Genomic DNA, 21224 nt, shown 5'->3' with positions numbered 1-21224 from the left:
CCGAGGAAAAATCACCCTGGGCGCCAGACGAGCAATTCGGCTGGACGGTCTTTTCACCGTATAATGAACCAATCTGTCAACTTCTATTTGTTAATACTTCTTTTTTTTTTTGGGGCTCCTAAAACTTCTGAAACTGTGTCCTACATTTAGCACTTTAGCTCGTCCTAACGATTAGATCCCCAATAACGGATAAAACATTGCTCCTCCGTCAGGCCCCACAGGAAGAAGGTCGATTAAAACGTCTTTGCTTTAATCTCTGGACATCTTTAAACCAAAATCATGGAGTCAACACGAGGAGAATGAGTAAGGAAAGGTCTGATCCTGTTTCTCTGCTCATGCTTTATCCAACAAACGCCATTTCTGATGTTTTAACTTGTTTTTGTCCCAACTGTAAATCCAAGATGTGACTGGGACTCTTCATCATGAGATCAATTTTCATTTTAATAATAAACGGAAAGAACAAATAAAAATCATTTCCCAGTGAACACTTTAGATCTAAATCGGCTACGATCAAAAGACAAAGATAATTAATCACCTTTTTCAAGAGAGTTTTCCACAGGAAGATGACCTCCTCCTCTTCCTCTTCCCCCCGCCGTGCAAAGTGATTCAACAAAGGCCAGAGCGCTCTGCAGGGAGGTCAGACAGTAGCCTTCTTCTCCTATCAAATACCTATAACACACAAGAGATTTGACTTAAGTATTCAAATCCAATCAAACGTCCTCTGTGAAGCACTTTTCTGACAAAAGTAGCTCAAAGTTCTTCACATCAAAACAATTTCAGAAATCAAAACCTAATAAAACTTCTGCAAATTTAAAGTAAAAACATTTATTAGAAATCGTTTCATTTCAGATAAAAATAAAATAAAAGAATGCATCAGATTTTGCGGAGTTGGACGACAAATGTAGTTTTTGAAGGCATTTCTTTTAAAAGTTAAACTATTTCACAATTATCTTAATCATACAAATTTAGGATGCAAAAGTTCCCCTTCCCCACCCTCGTTTATTGGTGTGATGCAATTAACTAATACATAATAAATCCTTAAACTGTTTGACCCTTTCAACATAAACATCCTGGTGTGAAGTATAATTCTCTCTCTCCACAGTTTGGTTCAACGGTGTAACAAACATTTCGGTTTTAAACAGAGAATTGTTGCCTCCCCATCATGTGTGTGCATGTAACCAATGACCATAGGGAAACCCTGTCCAGATGCGTGTTAAACACAAATTCATACTTCATCTAAAATCAAACAGTAATAACAGAAACAAGAGGTCCAAATATTTCGTCTTCCCATCCTACATTTCTATTTATACTTTAGTTCAGACAATACTTTTTTTTACTTTTAAATGCTACATTAGTTCCTTTACTGATGGATCAACTTCAATCATCTGAATAAAAATAGCCTGACTGTTTTTAAAACCAGAACCCAAAAGGAGATTCACTTCAGAAAGTAATACTCAATTACATTAGCTCACAAAGTTACTTTGACTTCAGCGTAAAAAATTGTGTTTTTAACACGTTCTTGTGGCAGTTCTCTGACGATGGGGACATTTATGAAGAAAACTGAGCTTAAAATTGCATTTTCGAGAATTTCTTTATTCAAATTGTTCTGAGCCCTCAGCAATGGGGAAGGGAAGGGGGGCAGGTTGCTCCGCCCACAACTCAGAGCCCAAATTCGAATGAACTACTGCAGCTCTGCAGAAACCATGTCCTAATAACGAGACAGGGTTTCAGATTTGGACTTATAAAAACATTGTCACGAATAAAAGATCTCTGGGAAGAACATTTGATTGAAGTGGGACTTTAAAGACTCACTGAGAAAATGTTCTTTATTTTGACACAAAAAAAGTCATTCAGGTTTTTAACCTTTGTCCACATCAATAAGCTTGTATGTGTAACTAGGACGACAGCTGAGCATTCGTTTCTCATAACCGCTTTCTCACAGGCGTTGCTCAAAACTGCATCCAAAACGCAGAAAAAAACCTTGATTTGCATTTTAACAGTCACAGAAACCCAAATCCAGATTCTCTGGCTGCAGTCGGTCTAAGCAGCTGTCTTCTGCTGCAGTGTTTTGAATGAAAGTTTCTGGGTGCGGTTGGAACTGACACGCAACAACACAGTAAAGAAAATATTGCCCCTCACACCCCCTTCCCCCAATTATTTTACTTGACTGCTGCTGCCATCAATGTCACACAAACAGCGCAATAAACCGACGTGAACTCGTTCTGTAGTTTAAATAGACAATAAAAGCATACAAAAAAATCCAGGAAACGTGATTCACTTTAAGACAAAAGCATTTTTACTAGGGTTTCAGAGAATTACTGTAAGTAAATATTAAGCATTTATTTACCGGTAGGTAAAAGCAAGATGGGAATCCCCTTCAGTTCTACTATAACTCATTTAAGCACCAAAATCCTGTTACAGAACTTACTTTTTTTCCCCCCTAGGGTAATTATTGGTTATTATTTAGCCCCTCAATGCTTAAGCGTTGCTCCAGGTGCCGGGGGAGTTTCTGAAAGATTAACTGCACTCAGTCTGCCAGAATAAAGAAACTTGAGGAACATCAAGAAAAACTAGAGCAAAAAAAAAAAAAGCATTTGAGATGGATAACGGTAAGTAAATTGGTCTAATTTGTTAAAAGAAATCTTGAAGTTTCTTGATTGAAGAATAGGTTGCAACACAGCAAATAGACTGATACCAACCCCAGCATGTTGTGTTTAAGCAGCATCATCAATTTAAAAAAAATTCCATTTAAACAAAGATAAACAAACACAAAAACTGCCGTAATTTCCGGACTATGGAGCGCACCTGATTATAAGCCGCACCTAGGCCTGGGCGATAAATCGATCAAATGAATTAATTCGAATTTTTTGTTACGGGCGATTTCAAAAATAACTAAATCATCCGGTCACGGGGGTTGACCGTGACTCCTGCTGCTTCATCATCTCCGTGGAGAAAATTTAATTAAAACCTTACTCCAGATATGAGCTGTATTGTTAATCCTTGAGATATTGGTGCTACTGTCAAGGTGAATGTTTGTCTTCTTTTAGTCTAGACTACAAATTGTGACTTAAAACACAGCTGGGACTTTAAGTAAAGAAGTAACCTTTTTATTTTGGACAAGTGAAAACAAGTATAGAATAACGAAATTAAACAAAGACAAGACAAAAGTTATATAAAACAGGACAAAATTATTTAAACACAAGGCTAAAAAGGGAGTAAAAAGAAAAATCTTATACTTAACTTGGATTCCAAGAGTGTGTTCATTTATTTATTATTCATACCAGAAATGGGCGTTACATTTGTCTTGGGTTTGATTAAATAAAAGCAACATTTGCTTGAATTTGTCTGCCGTTTGTACTTATTGCTTTCCTTAAGTAGGGTGTGGGGGGAAAAAAAAATAAAAAAATAAATAAAAAAATTCGGGAAAAATCGGAAATCGAATTAAAAACAAAAAAAATCGGAGATTTTATTTTTAGGCCATATCGGCCAGCCCTAGCCACACCCATTACATTTTTAAAAGATAAAACATTTTGTACATACATAAGCCGCATGTGCCCACATTAAAACGTGTTGTAGATTGAGGATGTGTATGTGCTGAAACAGCAAGCAGTGTGTAAGAAAGAGGGGAGAGCGCGTGCAGCATGCACTGGGGGATTTTGTGTTGGGGGTGTAAACTTTAAATGACATGCCAAATGTAGCCAGCCATGTCATTTTATGTGGCCCGCGAGAACATAAAAGTTTTTCATTTCTTAAAATAAAAAATAAAAATTGGTGTGTATTGGGCAACTATACATTAGGACTTAAACACTTTCAATATAACCTAACCTGACAGAATCAAATTTTAAAGGATTTATGCTAGAGTAACAAGCAAACATACGTTTTCTATGAAACTGTAATTGTCACTTTAAAAAGATATAATAAATAAATGAGTTCTTTAACATTAAGGAGTAGTTACGTTTATTTTTCATTACATTTAGTTACATGTATAAGTTATATCTGGCCCTTTGAAGACAGCCGCCATGCTGATGTGGCCCTCGGTGAAAAGAAGGCTTGACACTTTAAATGTTCAAAGCAAATAAAAAAAATAATAATTAAAGAACCACAACTAAAAGCTTTGAGAACTTTCGATTTTATCAGTAACCACCTCAAATCCGTTTGGCCGGAAAAAAAAATATAGACTTTTGTATTGCTTATTGTAATAAATGAAAAGGTTTATTTGCATTTTAAACTAACTTACCCTTCATGAATAAACTCCTCCAGAGCTGCACATTCAGAAACCAGCTGAGGACATTGGCAGCGGACTGCCACGAAGGACAGGATGGGCAGCAAGTCATCGGCGCCACTGGCAAGAAGACATCCAGAACAGTTTTAAAAATAGCATATCCACACAAAAAAAAAGAGATAAATAAAACAGGGCTCATTTACAGAACATTTTGGAATGGTGTCCCCTGGGGGTCAGATTAAACTAAATCCGAAGCAGTTTCTAATGGTCTGCGTGTCAAAGTTAGAGATAATAAAAGCTTTATTTCCCCTCTTAGAGATCTGTTGGGAAGACAAATGGCAGCCTGGGAAATGACAGGCTGATAGCATTTTTCCGTGTGTGCAAACAGTGATCGTTTGTTTATCAGCACTTTACATGCACCAACTGCTGCCGTGATGCTGTGCGTGAGAAGGAAGGTGGATAGCCCTGAACTGACCCGGCTGAATGAAACGGGATCCCCTTTTTTTTTGAGCAGGTTCTGGAAGGTGTGGACAAGCTCATGTAACCACTGAGAGCTGGATCATGAATGTTTGCACAAAATGTTCACCCTTTCACCACTGAAAACATCAAGTCTTCTCACGGAAAAGTTGGATTTCTTTATTCTAGGGTAACATGCAGAAACACTGCTTTCTGAGATACATTTGCCATTTCATGGATGGAAAAGTAAATAAGAAAAAAATGAGGGTTAACAAAAAACTAATGAGTCAAAATGAACAGTAATAACTAAGAATAACTTTGGAGCAAGAAAAGATAAAAGTGGAGTCAACAGCAGAGCAAATAACAGGTTAAAGAAGAGAAATAAAAAAGGTAAACTGCTCTCTATAGGGGTGACGGGGCAGTGAGAGACTAAACCAGCAAGAAATGAACATGAGAATTGATCAAAAAAAAACAAAGAACTTCTATATTCATAAACTCAATTCCAAACAGAGTAAGAATTCAAATTTAAAATCTTAATTTCAGGTAAAACTACCTGTATTCAGGTGTCTGAGAAAGCCACCTCCACGTCCTCCAGTACAGTCACTAAGAATCAGATCAAACTTACTCTCCCTCCCACATTTAGGTATTTTAAGACAATGTGAACACTTGAGGTGACCGCTGGTTCCCAAATACTGACACGGTGACTTGGTACCAAACCGCAGGCAAAATAAATACTCGTATGGTAGCTTTCATTATTTCCGCTTTGTTTATTATCAGACTCTGAAGGAAGTGTCATTTTGGAAAACTGCAGGATTCTGGTCACCACATCCATCTCTGGCTCACTCCTGACGCATGTCAAGAATTGTGTCTTAAATACATTTACTACCTTCCTAAAGCGGCTGCTCCGACCTCTAAATTAAAAACCCTAAAGCCAACAAAGTTGGCTTTAGGGTTTGAAACGTTTCTTTGGGGAGAAAAGAGCCAGAAAGTTAACCAGGGATTAGCGTTCTACTTCAAAGAAAGAGAAATCTGCATTTAACATCAATCTGTCTTGAAATCTGGACGTATGGCAACAGTTGTTCCCTCATACCAAACCTGCTCTGCACAATATGCAGAGACCCACTCTCTAAAGTCCCAACACGCTGGATTTACATCCATCATTATTATTATTGCAAACTTTTTTGACAGTTGACTTCTTTTATCTTGAAGTATTTATCCATCTCACCTTAAAAGTTGGACAAAGCTGAAGACCGAGTGTCCACTTTGACATTTCAGGGAAAATCAACATCACATTCTAATGGGTCCTACACAAAGTCCAAGCTTAAACTGGCTGCAAATATTTTACAGAAAATTAAGACTTAATAAAATAAAGTTGCTTAATTGTGGAAACTTGTGAAAGGGACATTTAAGATTTTTTTTATGGCTAAAGCTAAATGAAGCAGACCCCTTTTAAGAAACTTATAGAAAATACTCCTCTGTTACAATGAGTTTCTGTTAAATGTTTACGGTAAATGTTTACGGTACATATCAGATAGTCATCCTTACAAAACAACAACCTCGTTTATTGAATCTTCAATCTTCTTAGACATTTTCAACCGTTTTTTTAAGATACATTCCACATAGGAGTATTTTCATTTGAAAAATTGATTATTTCCTGGAAACCTGAAGCTTAAAATAAAATTTAACGCCAACTTCAGCCTAGTACAGACCGGTCCGTGAAAATGTCTGACATTGAAATGCCCTGTGGCCTAAAAACAGGTGGGGACCACTAGTCTAGACAGTTTATTAAAAGGTAAAACTGAACTTTGGTGAAATAGTGTAAACGTGTTTCATGTAAGAAATTGAGACAATAGTTCAGTGACACAAAAATGTGTGTTTAGGAGTTGGAGTTGCTCCCCCTCGTACTCCTCCACCCTGCCTTCTCCAATCATTTCACACAGACTCCAACTCAACAAGACGGATGTGGAGCAGCAGACACGGCCACAGCACCTCTCAGAAATGATTGTGAGAGAGACACACAGCAACAATAGGAATACTGAATAATAATAACAACAATAGACATCCATTTGGATTCATTATTTTTTTTCACTTGGGTGCCAAAATAAACAGTAATGCTTATTTGATGTGAAAAAGCAGGTTAAACAAATTTTGAAACGGTATGAAAAAGTTTTTTTTGAGGGAAATTTTCTACAATATCATTTTACTTGAGTATAAACTATATTATAAAAACATATCCAAATCTACAAATGTAAAATAAAGCACAGTTTTCTCATTTTTATTAGGCTTAATAAAAAAAAACTAAAATAATTTATTGCAAGTTTTCTGCAGACAAACTTTCTCTATATATTTTGGGTAGAACAGATGACAGCAGCCATTGTCTGAATCTCAGGCCTCCTTCACTGATTCATCAAACCTCCATGTCTGTTTTGGTCGGTCCCAAACCTCCTTGTTGGCCCCTGGGTTTGTCACACTCAGACAGTACGACCCACTTTAGGTCCTGGTCAGTTAGGAGGCATCTGCAGGGGGGCAACAGACCCAGAATAGTCCCTGCTGTGCCCGGCCTGAATGAATCCTGATGAGACCTGACACTGTGGCCGCCGAGGCACACGGCACTTAAATCATACTTGGCTGATTCCAGGAGACTTCAAGACACTTTACTTCTGCACAGTACAGATGCAATCAATTCGGAAATAATTCTAAACTTGAGGAACTTTGAAAAGCTCTTATTCCAGTGAATATTAAATAACCATCAGAAGCCCTACATAACCCCAACTTTTTTTAATTACCACAGCAAGAATTGACTCACATCGCTGCTGTTTTGGGAGTAGAATCCACTTCTTGGAGACACCTGTAGTCCTCAGCACAAACACAGATGAGGCGTAGAGTTCTGACTGTAACAGAAAAGACGTTTCCTACTTAAACAGTGTTGTTTATAAGGCAACACTCATGTACAGTTACGGCTGGGTGTAGTGATGGATGTGAGCTGCAGATTGACATCTTTTAGGACAAGTTAGTGTCAATTCAAAGAAACAGCACCACCTACTGGATCTGCAGAATAAAAACTAACAAAAAAACAAACAGATTTTCTTGAGATGAGAGTACAGCCACAACACAAAATATGTAACCCTTGTGCTATCCTAGGCATTTTAACATTGGGAGTTGGGTCATCTAGACCCATTAGACAGTGCGCTGAACCTTTTGTCTTCAATGATTTGTGATCTTCACTGGTGTCCATGGATTACATTAAATCTTTCCACCTTTATCCACCTTTGTCATGGTAGGGAGAACACGTCAAAGTAAGGGTGGGGTCATCTAAGATAGCACAAGGGTTAAACAGTGGTTTGGCAGTAAAAAAAAAAAAATCAGTTTACAATTTTGTTTTAATGGTTTATCTATAAACTAATTTCCTGAAAATACCATTCCATGTTTAGTTGGGTCATTACTAAAATATTATTTGCCTAATTCTAAATAAACAAAACGATTTTCACTAGAGTTTCATGCTAAATGTATAATCCTGAAGGTCAAGTTTCCTGTAACATAATTCTCCATACCTATACATTCCAGTTTTCTCTGTGGACAGCTGTCCTGAAGGATCAGCTTGAGCTCCTGAGCTGCAGACTCGTAGGGGTAGGAACCTTGCAGTGCACCAGGATCTTGAGGGAAGAGTTTTGGTGGAACACCGAAATCTCTTGGAGTAGCATTGCAGTACAGCCTTAAACTTTTTACAAAGGCCTGCTCTTGTTCTCTGTGAACCCTCCTGAAGCACAGGCGTGGAAAAAAGAAGCATTGTTTGCTAAAATCCATTTTAAAAGTTTCAGGGTAAATAAAAGAGTTTCAACAAAACAGAGCACAATAAATAAGTACAAGAGTTTGTAGTTTCCAAACCTAAAGCAATTCGTACCCAACTACTGTTAGTAAAACTAACCAAATAAAAAACAAAGTTGTGGTTTTAAACATTGTGCAAGGCCATTTGTAATGTATAACTTAATGCTTTTAGACTTCCTGTGGCAATAATGTTAAAAAATACCCAAAGATGCTAACTTAATATAAATGTTTGCATAGAGTGCACAGAAACAAAAACGTTAGAAATTTGCCTTTCCATTATTTTCATAAATCAACCAAAGGAAAAGGCAACTAAAGACTCTTTAGATACAAAAACAAAGCGGCTCACATGCTCAGATTTTATTCTTCAGTGAAACCTGTTCAAGTAAAAATGCAGTTAAAAAATAAAATAAAAAAATTTGGCCTCCATTTATCTGTTATGGTGTGGCAGGAATAACTATGGAGTCGTATACTGTTCATAGTTAAATAAATATGTCCTCATGCAAATACACAACCAATTAATCCCTCATAAATATATGAAAAGATCATGAAATTGTGAAAAACCTGCACACAGATTTTAAATTAGCCATTACATTACATTTTGCTTTAAAAACCTGTTCATTATTTTAAAAAGCGTATTTTAAAATATTCACTTTTAATCATGTTGCATATTATAATTCTACGGCTTTTTTTGAAGAACCTCAGATTTCAAAATCAATATTTTCTAAAGTAGCTTTGTTTTTATTTTACATTGCTGTTTTTCAGAATGACTTATTTCATGAGCTTTTTCAGCAGAATGAGTCTGTAAATCAGTGAAATTGGGTGGGATCTAAACGCACATAAGGCTGATCCCTGGAAATCGACTAGTACTCCGAGATACCCGCTCTGTGGTGTTCCAATCAGAGAGAAGACACATTTCAGCGATATCTGCGCGGCTTTGCTGACATTAGAGGATCAAATAGAGACAAACAATCCGTCTGCTGCAGAAGATGCAGACATTGATCACTCCATTTTTGTAGTTTAAGGGTTTGTGTGGATCAAACCACAGAGGAGCTCCGGTCGTCCACATCTCGAAGTCCCCCTTTGAAACACTCCTCGTTCTCACACTATTTGCTTAGAGTTCTCTGCTCTTCAGCTAACACAGTGGTTCCCAAACTTATTCTGCAGGGCCCCCCTTTCTGATGATTAGAATATTTTCGAGCCCCCCCACACTCACACAAACATACAAATCCTTTGTTTCTAAACTCCACCGCGCCCCCCCGCAAAACCCCTAGGGGGCGCACCCCCCCAGTTTGAACCACTGAGCCAACACATCTCTGCTGTCCGTCTGTGCTCACAGATTCAGTCTGACGTCACACCGTGCCTTACACTGTGCCGGCCCGGGGGAGGCGAGCTGGCGGACAGACAGAAACCAGCTGCGGAAAGCGGAGCAAGCCTGCTCAGGCCTCTGAACCTTATATTTTTCTATTTTCATTGAGACGATGATTATAAATCAGGTCCTCTGATTTTATTTTCCCCTCTCGGGGAAAATATTGAACCTTTCCTGCGATGACGTTTCTGACCATGGTTGGAAAACGCATCGGAGATCCGGGGAGAATACTGCGTTGTACTTGTATTCATTTGCGAACCGGCCGCCGGTGGATTTTGTGGTGGGGGGGGGCTGCGGTTCCCTGCGTCACCGCGCGCCCTGCTGGGTCATCACTGCGGTGATCAAAAATCCCACACCGTCACAGCTCTACCGCCGAAAGGACCACAAAATCACCCGGATTATGCACACTCACCCAAAGCCATTTTTATCCGCAAATTTAGAACCAAAACTGCCCAATTTCTGGCAACACTGGATCTGTTGTGGTGCACACTCCCCCTAGTGTTGAGGGGTGTGCATTGTGCCGTCACGTTCGCTGAAGCATCTTCGATTGATTTAGTTAGGGTGCTGCTGCTTATTTCTGAGTAAAGGAGTAACCAATCACAAAAGTGTCTCCGCCTTATCTGGTTTGATTGACAGACTCCTTCTGCTGAAAAAGGTCATTATGAAATAAATAAGCCATTGTGAAAAACAGCAATGTGAAATAAAAACAAAGATACTTTGGAAAATATTGATTTTGAAATCAGTTTCTAAAAAAAGACAGAATTATAATAATATTCAACATGATTAAAAATGAATATTTTAAAATGCTGTTTTAAGAACAGGTTTTTAAAGCAAAATGACAATGAAAATAATGGCTAATTTAAAATCTGTGTGCAGGTTTTTCACAATTTCATGAGCTTTTAATATATTTATGAGAGATTTATTGATTGTGTATTTTTTCGAGGTCATATTTATTTATTTATTTAGGAACCGTTTAGGACTCTATAAATAAAAAACACAGACAACATGATGAATGATGCCAACAAAGGTTAGAACTAAAACAAAGGAGGTGCATTTGATCCTCACTGCAGCATCTTAAAGGCCCGTTCACACCGGGACGAATTTCGCCGGCGATTTTCGCCGACGTTTAACGCCTCGTGACTAAACAAAGGGCACCAATGAGAGTGTGCACACAGACGCGAAAAAACGCCACGCGTCAAAGCGTCAAAAAAAAAAAAAACGCCTCGGGTTCGTTTTTTTTTTTCCGACGCGTTGCGTCGAAATCTATTCGACCAATGAGAATGCCGCTTTTGCACACGTGTCTGGAGCTTCTGAAGTTACAGTAAAACACAACCTGGGGGCGCTCAAACACAAAACTGCCTTGCTGAGCACACATACCAGCGAAGAAGATAGACGCCAAGTAGCGTCTACACTGCCGCGAAGAAATAATGACGGACATTCTAAAATATCCCCGAACCAAGCACCAGTCGGAGCTACTGGTGCTTGAAATATTCATGTTTTCTTTGTATGATTCTGACAAGCGCATAAATACTTGCTCTCTTCTTCTGAGTGAAAAGCGACTTTAAGAAGCCTAAAGTTGCGCAGCGCCACCTTGTGTACAGGACTATTTCTGTTTACATTAAGCGCCATCTAATGTCAGGGAATGAAACTGCATGTTCGCTCGGCTCATCGTCAGCGAAAATCGCCTGGGTATGAACACAAAAGACGTGACGAAAAACACTGGCGGATAACGCCTGGGGAATATTCGTCCCGGTGTGTACAGGCCTTTACTGTAACAAGTGACAAGTCAGATTAAAATCTTTCCAAATCTTTTACAGAAACTTGTAGAAAATAATTAAGTACAACCTGAAAAGAGCCACTAGAGCACTCCAGAGGGGCGCAAAGAAGGCTTCTTCTATACTGGCGAGGCACAGGTCCTTAAAGATGGCTGTGTTCAAACACTCAAAGGACAGCAAACACAGCGACAACAGCTGATCTAAAACATAAAAAACAATGTTTTGTTTAATATCAGTTTTACTCAGTTTTTAAATCATCAATTTAGTGTTCCATGCGAAGAGCCTTTTTGTGTAGTTTTATGTATTTTTTTTCAACCCCCTTAATAAACGAGGGACCTCTAGTCAGATTTTTTAATCATTGGTTTTAGGTAGGCTTGCACAATAAATTGCACATTTATCATTATCGTGGTATCAAGCTGTGCAATAAGATTATCTCAAAAGTCAGCGAAAATTGCAATAAACGGTAACGTTAAATGTATTAAAACAGTCTTATGGCAGCTTGAAGTATTGAACGAATCGAATAAATCCCTTTTTGCATTTGACCAATCGGATGGAGCCCTTTGATGTTAGATGCTCCCCTCCTATGTAGATAAGGGTCATTTGGAGTGTGAATTAAGTTATATTGACCTTTAATTAAATTAAACTGTTGTAGTGAAATGGAACTGATGTATTTAGAAGTTTCATGTATTGCAAGTCATCGCAATATTGATCACAAATATCGTAGGTTTTCCTCATATCATGCAGCCCAAGTGTTAGGAAAAGGGGATCATAAAACTATTCAAATACATCAACAGTAATAATGAAAGCACCCCATCCCCATGTACTCACCAATGGCTATATGGATGTCTTTGACAATATCCTTCAAGTGTTCCTTAAGTGCTCTCATCTCCAGCCCCTGGATGTAGCCCTCGTCCTGCTCTGGCTGGATTGAGCGATCCCGGGATAACTCAGAATCTGAGGCAGGTTCTTCAGTGGCCCCGACAGGTGGAACCCAGTCCAGCTGGAACAGGAACTGCTCCAAGTCTTCAAAGGAGTTCTCCCGGTACACGGTCACCTGAGTGTGGAGCTCCTCTCCTTCAGAGTCTTCGCTGTAATTGTTGATGAGGTCGTGCGAGTGCGTGGAGGAAGCGGACGAGTCGATGCTGAAACTCTGACCCCCGACACCCCTACCTGCAGTCCTGCCCGGGTTCCAGTTACTCTCTGAAGACACAACAGTTTCAAAATTACAGATTACTTTAGTGTGGAATAATCCCTCAAGCGTGAATCAATTTCCAATATTAAAAAATGTTTTTGTCCTTTTAAGTTGATGCTAAACTTCTGCAGCAGTCCTGGATTAAATGGTGTGTTGCAAATTAGCTAAACAAGGCATGAAGGGTGTGAGGAAACTGTGTTTTCTAAATAAGACTGTAAAAAGGAAGGTTTAAGGTTCGTACCCACAGTTCCCTGCACACAGAGACGAATTAATAATGACTCAGAGACTAATACTTATCTTTGTGGAAGTTTAACTCCATACAAGCAGCACAGACAGATTGTATGGAGGGTTACAGACAGATGAACAGAATGCATTCAAAGTCCGCACACCGAAGTGCAGGAAGATGGGCTTGGTGTAAAAACCCTGCATTTGCAAATTTAGAAGATTATACGATGGACAACGATGTGAAAATCACGCCCACAGGTTGTTGCAGGCGAAGATGCTTCAAGGTTACACAAAGATATCTCTGAGGCTCTGACGGATGCTTAGAGCGCACACGCGCAGAAAAAGGGAGGAAGAGAAGAAACTAGTGTGCTGTCTTTAAATGTAATATATTTTTGAGATGGTAATACGTGCTCAATGAATTAAGTTTGAACCATTAGTGTAACAAGTTAAAGGGAGTTTCTAACTATTCTTAACAAAGGGGTTAAAAGAAATAAGAGACTTGCAAAAAGTTTGAGTAAACAGCTTTTTTGTGTTTATGCCTTCATTTTTCTTGTTTTAAGCCTAAAATAAACATTTTAATTTTGGAAACAAAAGAATCAAATCCATAACATTGTGTTTGTGTCCATGGAAAAGATTTTGTTTTAGCTCATCTAAGTTGCTTTTTGTTTACATTTTTAATAAAGCAGAGCCAATAAAACACTAAAGACATATGAGAACATTCTGCCTTCACACTAAAGCCTCGAGCATCCAGCAACAAAGATGAAACCAGGACTTCTAAACATTTTTATTGTTGTTTAGAGAAAACATTTATTATCTTAAAATATCTGTGGAGGAAATTTGTTTGGTATGGAAGCCAAAAACAGCCTGCCCTACTTTGTTTTGACCGTTTTTCTTGTGATAACGAGACGATGAAGAATTTATTGTAGAGTTGCTGTCTCCCTTACCTGGACTGAGACGCAGAGACTTTACCCGTTTTAAATTTCTTTATTTTGTGGTCAACAACAAAGACAGCAGAGGAAAACACTCCCCAAAAGATGTTTTTTAGTCTATTTTTTTGTATTAAATTGTATTTAATGCGGTCTCGTGAACAAGCCCTAAAACCCCCGACAACAGTTGGAATGACAGAACCCAGGCCCGACAAACGTGATAAAGAGATCCACTCTCTCGTTATCACGAGAAAATCATTTAAAAACAATTTTAAAAAGTAGGGCAGGCCTTTTTCGGCTTCAGCAGTTCAGGATGCCCCCCAAATGTGTTTTTATGTAATATTTAAACAAAAAAGAAAGTTTGTATGAAGTTAGTAAATTCATTTTACACATGTAAGAAGATGAAGATTCACAGATTAATGTAAAAAAAATTATTCTTAATCTGTTTTGTATTGGATTTTAAAAATGTAACACCATTATCCACCCTGAAAAAAACTCTAATCTCAGAAGAAGGACATCCTGTGGGAGGAGAACATCATTTCATGTAACCACCTTCACAAACACCTGACTGAATTTTACCTGTGTGCAGCAGACTGTGGACGCTACGTGACGGTCTCAGGGGCAGGGCAGGACTCTGAGGAGCGCCTTTGATGACGAGGGGGTAGAGCCTGTTGTAAATTCTGTACTGGTGTTTTCGCAGCATCTTCACAACTGGGTGATCGGATCGGCTGAAAGGAGAACAAATGTTGGATCATTTTTAACCCTTTGACACCCAAGCTGCAACTCCAGTGTTGACATTCAACTACCGTTACTCTCCTACCAGGGCCGTCAATCAGTCATTAACATTGCAAAGCACAACAGGAACTTTTGGAGGCGGTATAGCCCTTCCTCAACCATAGAAAAAAAAAGGACAGATACAAACGTTCATGATGTTTTCAGACCGAAATCGTGTGCTGCATTCAACAACGCGCTCTACGCGGTTTTATGAACGCACATCCAGCCGGTGGTGTACACACCGGCCGGCGCCACACACGCAGGAAGCAACAAGGAGATGATTCTTGTACTTTCGTGTATTTACTGTTTAGTACCTCGTCTGCCACCTACAATAAGAAGCTGGGTGCGCAAAATCAAAACGGTGCAGATCCAGCAAATCTTGCTCCAGACCTTTTGTTTTCACAGCTATGTTCCTATAAATGTCCGTCTTGGAGTCATATTAATCTACCCGGACACAAACCGCAATAATTACTTTGTGATCATGTTTACAATGGTTGCTACTTCCCAGGGCTCGACATAGCCATTTGTCCGCTGGCCCGGTCCTGTTTTTTGAGCAGTGCGGACCACAAGACTTTACTTTTCACTTGTCCGCTCGGGCCACTAAAATATTTAACGGTTTATATTCTTCACCTTTTTCAATAAAGTAAATTTTGCGAAAACGTGTAGATTTACCTCGTCTTCATAATTTAGTTTTTCTGCTAGTCCTGTGTTCAGACTTCAAGGGTTTCTATGGGAAACCTTTGATCACTTCTTCTCTCCCGCCTGCACGCGCGCGGCTTTCACTGCCGAGCACCACGCGGCACGCGCTCACTACTTTTTTTTTTCAAACTTTATTGAATGTAACAATTCAATACAAAACAACGTTAAACAGCAACAACGAAGGCACAAGCCAGTGGGTTATTATTACATTTGATTATAAATCCGACACCGTCACTGAAGAGAGACTGAAGCATGTCAGAGATGTGGAAGACATGGCAGGAATAGATAGGAATATGTTGGATGGAGTAGTGGGTATAATTAGTAGTATGGACAGCAAGATATTTAATGAATGCATTGAAGATGAAACTGTATCCACTAAGCTTTAAGCTGAATGTCAAAGAATCAAAGGCAACTCCAAATAACTGAATCTCAGACTCAAATGCAGTAGAATGTTAAACTACTTAATTTTGTTTTTCTTTACAACACTGTAAGCAGTAAGTATTTCTAGTTAGCTGAATGATCTCAGTTAGACCTGCACAATATGAGGAAAACTCGCGATATGCGATATCAGAGATTAAAATTGCGATAACGATATAATTTGCGGTATATAAACAAACAGCAAAATAACCAAATAACCATTCCCAGTTTAAAAATTATACTCCAAATGACCCACGTTGACATAGGTTACAAACATCTAACATAACAGGGCTTCATCTGATTAGTCAACAATGTGAAGGCGTCCATCCGATTGGTCAAATGCATTAAGGGATTTATTTGATTCGTTAAATGGTTCAAGCTGCCATTAGATTGTTTTAACACATTTAAGGTTTATGATTTATTGCGATATTTGCCGTTAAAAGCACCATGAAAACTTCTGAACTAGTGTTACCTACTACACTGCAGTGCTCTCTTCAAAACATCTGAAACAGACTAGAGCAGATTTAAGTTTGATATGGTCTATTTTCAGTCATTGAAAAGTGTAGAAATAAGTGATGTCACCAGAATGCACCAAATTGCACCATATTAAAAGTTTCCGGGGGGGCATGCCCCCGGACCCCCCCTAAAGTTGCAAGCACCTGCGGAGCGGCGGGTCCCGCTATGCGCGGTGTCGGGCCAGTAACTTTCAGGCAGGGCCAGTAAGTTTCAAAAACTACTGGCCCTGTGGGCCAGTGCAAATTTCTGGGCTATGTCAACCCCTGCTTCCGTGCTTTGAAGCAGACGCCACCCACACATCACTACTAAATCCGAGTCCCAGTTTGGTCACAGCGCTGAGTTGATGTGATTCAGCGTCAAAATGTTCAACCGGTTGAACTCCAGATCGCGATCAATAAACGCCTGATTTGTACGTAGAGCTTGAGACAGGACATAAAAACTTGCGTAGCGAGGCCCCATCACAGGGCTCCAGATGCAGAAGCCTATAATTCTGGTCTGCGCAATTGACTGTAGACTGTAGACTAGACGGCTGCACCACAGACAGAGCATCTTTAACGTGTTTCTAAAAGGAATGAGACTTCTGTCAGTGGTTGAAGAGGATAGATTTAAAGACATGATTGGGGGGGCTGCACCCTGGCTACCACCTAAGTCACTTTAGCAAACTACATTATTGTAGAATATTTTAAAATGTTTTGCTAACTATTTCTATGGGAAGTTTAGATAGTGATTTAGCGCAGGGATTAGGAATTTTGGCTTTTTTAGTGCTAGGATAAAGCTTAGCTGGGACCTTAAACTTTTAACCTTTTTTGGGGTTAAATTGAAACTCACGAACATGTAAAGTTTCAATTTCTGTGAATGCACCATATAGTGGCGTTAGTAGTACCGTACATGATGCGACCCTCCACTCACTGAGTACCAGCATTATCTTCGTACCAACCTTCCATACTAACTTTAGTTAAAAAAAAATTGCACATCACTTTACATAAATAATAATCATTGACTAATCAACTACTGAAATAATTTGTGACAGCACCATCTTCAACCTTTTACGCAATTAACACAATTCCAACGAATTCTGAAACGGAGAAAAGCATTTCGTTGTACTGAAATGTAACAGTAACAGTAGTGAAGTGTTTACCCAAGCGATGTAAATCAGCTGATTCTGTTGCAGAGAAAAGAAAAAAAACACTTTGCGCCGCTATGCAAGACTTCGCGTTAGCAATGTGTTGCATATCGGTGCAAAGTTGATATGAAAAGTTGCTTTTCTCTGCGTCAGGATCAGTCGATTCACGTTAATCGTGTAAACCAGGGGTCTCAAACTCATTTTCACAGAGGGCCACATCAGCATAGTGGCTGTCCTCAAAGGGCTGGATATAACTTTTACATGTAACTGAATGTAATGAAAAATAAATGTAACTTCTTCATGTTAAATAACTGATTATTTATTTATTATAACTATTTAAAGTGACAATTACAGTTGCATAAAAAAACATATGTTTGCTTGTTAATCTAGCATAAATCCTTTTAAATTTGATTCTGTCAGGTTAGGTTACATGGACAGTGTTTAAGTCCTAATGTATAGTTGCCCAATCTGATAGTTTAAGTTAAATTCCCCCTAGATATTCATAAATTCACACCAATTTTTATTTTTCATTTTAAGAAATTAAAAACCTTTATGCTCTTGCGGGCCACAAAATGACATGGAGGGCCACTTTTGGCCCCCGGGCCTTGAGTTTGACACATGTGGTGTAAACAGTCGAGGAGCTACGGTATTTCAGAGAGCGTGTTATTCGGTATCGCCAGCGACATCTTAAAGAGTTAAAGAGTTGATCTTAATTTTAATGAACTTGTTGATAAAGTTCAGGAGATGTTTTTGTTTCTAGGATAGAGTGGGGCAATATGGTGCAAAAATAACATTTGAAAATTTTTTATTTTAACTCAATTTTCCTAAAGAGAAAAACAAAAACTATGAGACCTTTGACCACAAAGAACAAATTATTTGGTTGCTAAAATCAATTTGGTGTGTTTTGCAAAATGAGGCACCAGACCTAAAGGACTCCAAGTAAACACAAGAGTCGTTTTACAAACCTAATATTACATAAAGACTTGTTTCTCTAAGACACTGGACCAGGATCAGGTAGCAGCAACAAATAAAACCACCAAAGAAGAAGAAAAGCAACAACAACAAAATAAGGTGGGGGGGGCTTCTGATGGGTTGAATTGAGGTTTCAAATCTGCCAAGTGGTTTTGGGAATATCTTCAGTGCAACAAAATCTGTCATCTTAAATGTGCTCCAGTCGGTTACCTGAGTAAATAAGAGACCAAATCCGACACCAGTGACTCGTCAGGATTCTGCTTCAGTTTGGCTTTCCACTGTTTGGGCCAATCCTGAAAGAATACAAGCACTAAAGTTAAAAGAACATCGGGTACATTTGAGTGGCTTTGATTACTTGTTTAATTAACTCCAAATGTACACCAGAGCTTAATAAGATAAGATTTTAAAAGAAATTCATTTATTTTTAAGTGCAAAGATGTAACTCCTGTGGATAAAAAACAAGACCAGAAGGTGAAAACATTTTAATTATTTCTCATTATCTTGCATAATTACTACAGTTTTGTTTTGTTTTAGTTTGGTGAAGCACTTTGAGCAGAGCTAAATAAATAAAGTAAATAGAGTTACTTGCAAAGCTCTAGGCTGGTTTTCTGCTGCCTGTAAGCTTCACTGATCTCATTTTAAATCTGATTTCGTCGGTACTTACATGGTCTTGTTCATACTCCAACACGTTGGTGTAGAGAAGACGCTGCTCCTGCTCCTCTGCCGTCATTGCACCAGATGCTGCAAATCTTCTATTACGACAAATGCACACAAAAAAGGCTGCTTTTAAATTTTTCTTCCTATCCAGAACATTCTTTCTGGTTTGCAATGGAAACATGAAGGATCTACCCAACAACACACAATTTATAATAAGGAAAAGCAATTGAGAAAAATCACAATTAAAGGGTCTACACCATGCAAAATTCATTTTTTGAGTAATTAAGTTAAATAAATAATGGATTAGATTTATCTGCACGTTTCCAGACGCTCAAAGCGCTTACAATGTGTCCATTATTCATTCACGCATACTTGGTGACGACCGAGGCGTGGCTGCCAGTTCATGCCTACGGTGCCTGACCATCACCAAGACCTTCATGCTCATTCACACACCAGTGGAACCACACTGGAGGCAGGGAGGGTGAAGTGTCCTGCCCAAGGACACAAGCAGGGAGCGGGCATCAAACTACGGATTGAACCGCAGATCCTGCGTACATTGGATGACCTGCTTAACCGCCTGAGCCACTGCTGCCCAAAGTGTAATATAATGTTCACGTCTCACGAAAAGACATTCCTAAAGTGGTATTTTGACCCATTCACACATTTATAAGTGTTCCTCTGAAACAGCAACAGCCCCTCCCAACCCACAGAAATGGTCGGTAGACCGGTGAGAACCGCCCCTTCCAGGAAGAGTCTGTATTGCCAGCCCTGCCCCCAGGCTAACACACACCCACTTTCTCCATGGAGCTAGCAGTGATCTGCGAAATATCTGCACAATATGCACATCCATCTTTACAAAGTTTGGATGTTGTTGGTTTTCGTGGGCGAGACGCAGACTCGCTGCAGAGGCCTGCTTTAGGTTGACGTCAAGAAATAGACGACACCCAAAGGAGAGAAAGGCGGTGTTTCAGAGATCGAGTCGTCCTACTTCAGGCTTGGAAAAAATCTCAGGAAAATACCCAATATTTATTATAAAACATATTTTTTGTGCCAAAGGTGATATATTATCATATACATGGATATTTGTTTACTATAAAAGGCTTAAAAATAGGATGGTGCACGCCCTTTAAAACTAAAACAAAAAGCAACATGTGACAAAACTACATAAAAGCTGGATAAAACAAGAAATAAAATGTATTATAGATTAAATATACACAAATTCCTCAAATAAAAAAAGGTCTTCAGGTGTGTTTTAACCCCTTCAAGCTGTTTGTCTCTAATCTTTAACATACCATTTAATCCATGACTCCACTTAATTTAGAATCATCTTAAACACTGAAGAATTATTTTATATATAATTGAAAATAAATGTATATAACTCAAAACAATTTAATGATCAGTGCAAACTAACGCTGGTAGAAAAGTTTGTTTGCACTCCTCCCAAGCATCAATGGGATATTATCAGCAGAGGCGCCTCACCATAGGATTAACTGAAGGATGTAATAAGCAAAAAACCAACAGCAGCACTGAAGTGAAAAAATACATCTTCATGTAAAGTGTTACTCTAGACAAACCTATAACAAATTAAAAGGAACAAGAATTGTGAAAAAGTGATCAAATTGTGTGATCATTCTGAAATCAAGGCCTACCTGTTGGCTTCTTCCTGTAGCCTTAGCCGTCTTTCTTCCATCTTTCGTTGAAGCTAGCATCGGTAATGTTAAAGGAAAGCATTAAATACTTAAATTAGAATAACATTGCTGTTCTAAAATGACATTTAATGGAAAATGTTTTAAAATTAGAACTACAGAATACACGTCAAGTAAAACAGGGGAAAAATGAATGAACAGTTTCGACAGTTGAACAGTTTTGTCCTCAGTGACTCCCGTTGTGTTCATTTTAGGGCTTTTTTTTTTTTAAAGTAAAAGAGTATTGACATCAAGGTATTTATTTTGAGCTGTCAAACAAAAAAAAAGATGAAAACTTAATAGCTCCAAACAAGCTGGCAAAAGGATACAGCATCCTGTCTGGCTTTGGCTATGATGAGGTTCTCCATCATCTGCCTCTGGAGTGAGAGCGTCT

At 38.8% G+C, this 21224-nt stretch overlaps 1 protein-coding gene across 2 annotated transcripts in view; it reads right to left on the bottom strand.

The window, feature by feature from the left end:
- Nucleotides 1–21224, bottom strand: part of vps9d1 (VPS9 domain containing 1) — a 32074-nt gene that overhangs the window by 3438 nt on the left and 7412 nt on the right. For both annotated transcript variants that reach the window (XM_011476456.3, XM_011476457.3), the window contains exons 6-16: nucleotides 21160–21222; nucleotides 20795–20847; nucleotides 19153–19240; nucleotides 18699–18781; nucleotides 14567–14715; nucleotides 12473–12844; nucleotides 11715–11844; nucleotides 8230–8435; nucleotides 7485–7569; nucleotides 4238–4342; nucleotides 536–669 (exon numbers count right to left, since the gene is read on the bottom strand). In XM_011476456.3, coding sequence (XP_011474758.1) covers nucleotides 536–669; nucleotides 4238–4342; nucleotides 7485–7569; nucleotides 8230–8435; nucleotides 11715–11844; nucleotides 12473–12844; nucleotides 14567–14715; nucleotides 18699–18781; nucleotides 19153–19240; nucleotides 20795–20847; nucleotides 21160–21222 — 1468 coding nt within the window. The remainder of the gene's footprint in view (nucleotides 1–535; nucleotides 670–4237; nucleotides 4343–7484; nucleotides 7570–8229; nucleotides 8436–11714; nucleotides 11845–12472; nucleotides 12845–14566; nucleotides 14716–18698; nucleotides 18782–19152; nucleotides 19241–20794; nucleotides 20848–21159; nucleotides 21223–21224) is intronic.

The sequence above is a fragment of the Oryzias latipes genome, chromosome 6 (assembly GCF_002234675.1).
Source record: "Oryzias latipes chromosome 6, ASM223467v1".
Lineage (NCBI taxonomy): Eukaryota > Metazoa > Chordata > Actinopteri > Beloniformes > Adrianichthyidae > Oryzias > Oryzias latipes.
Note: the sequence above shows the minus strand (reverse complement) of the source record. Positions and strands in the feature narration are given on the sequence as shown.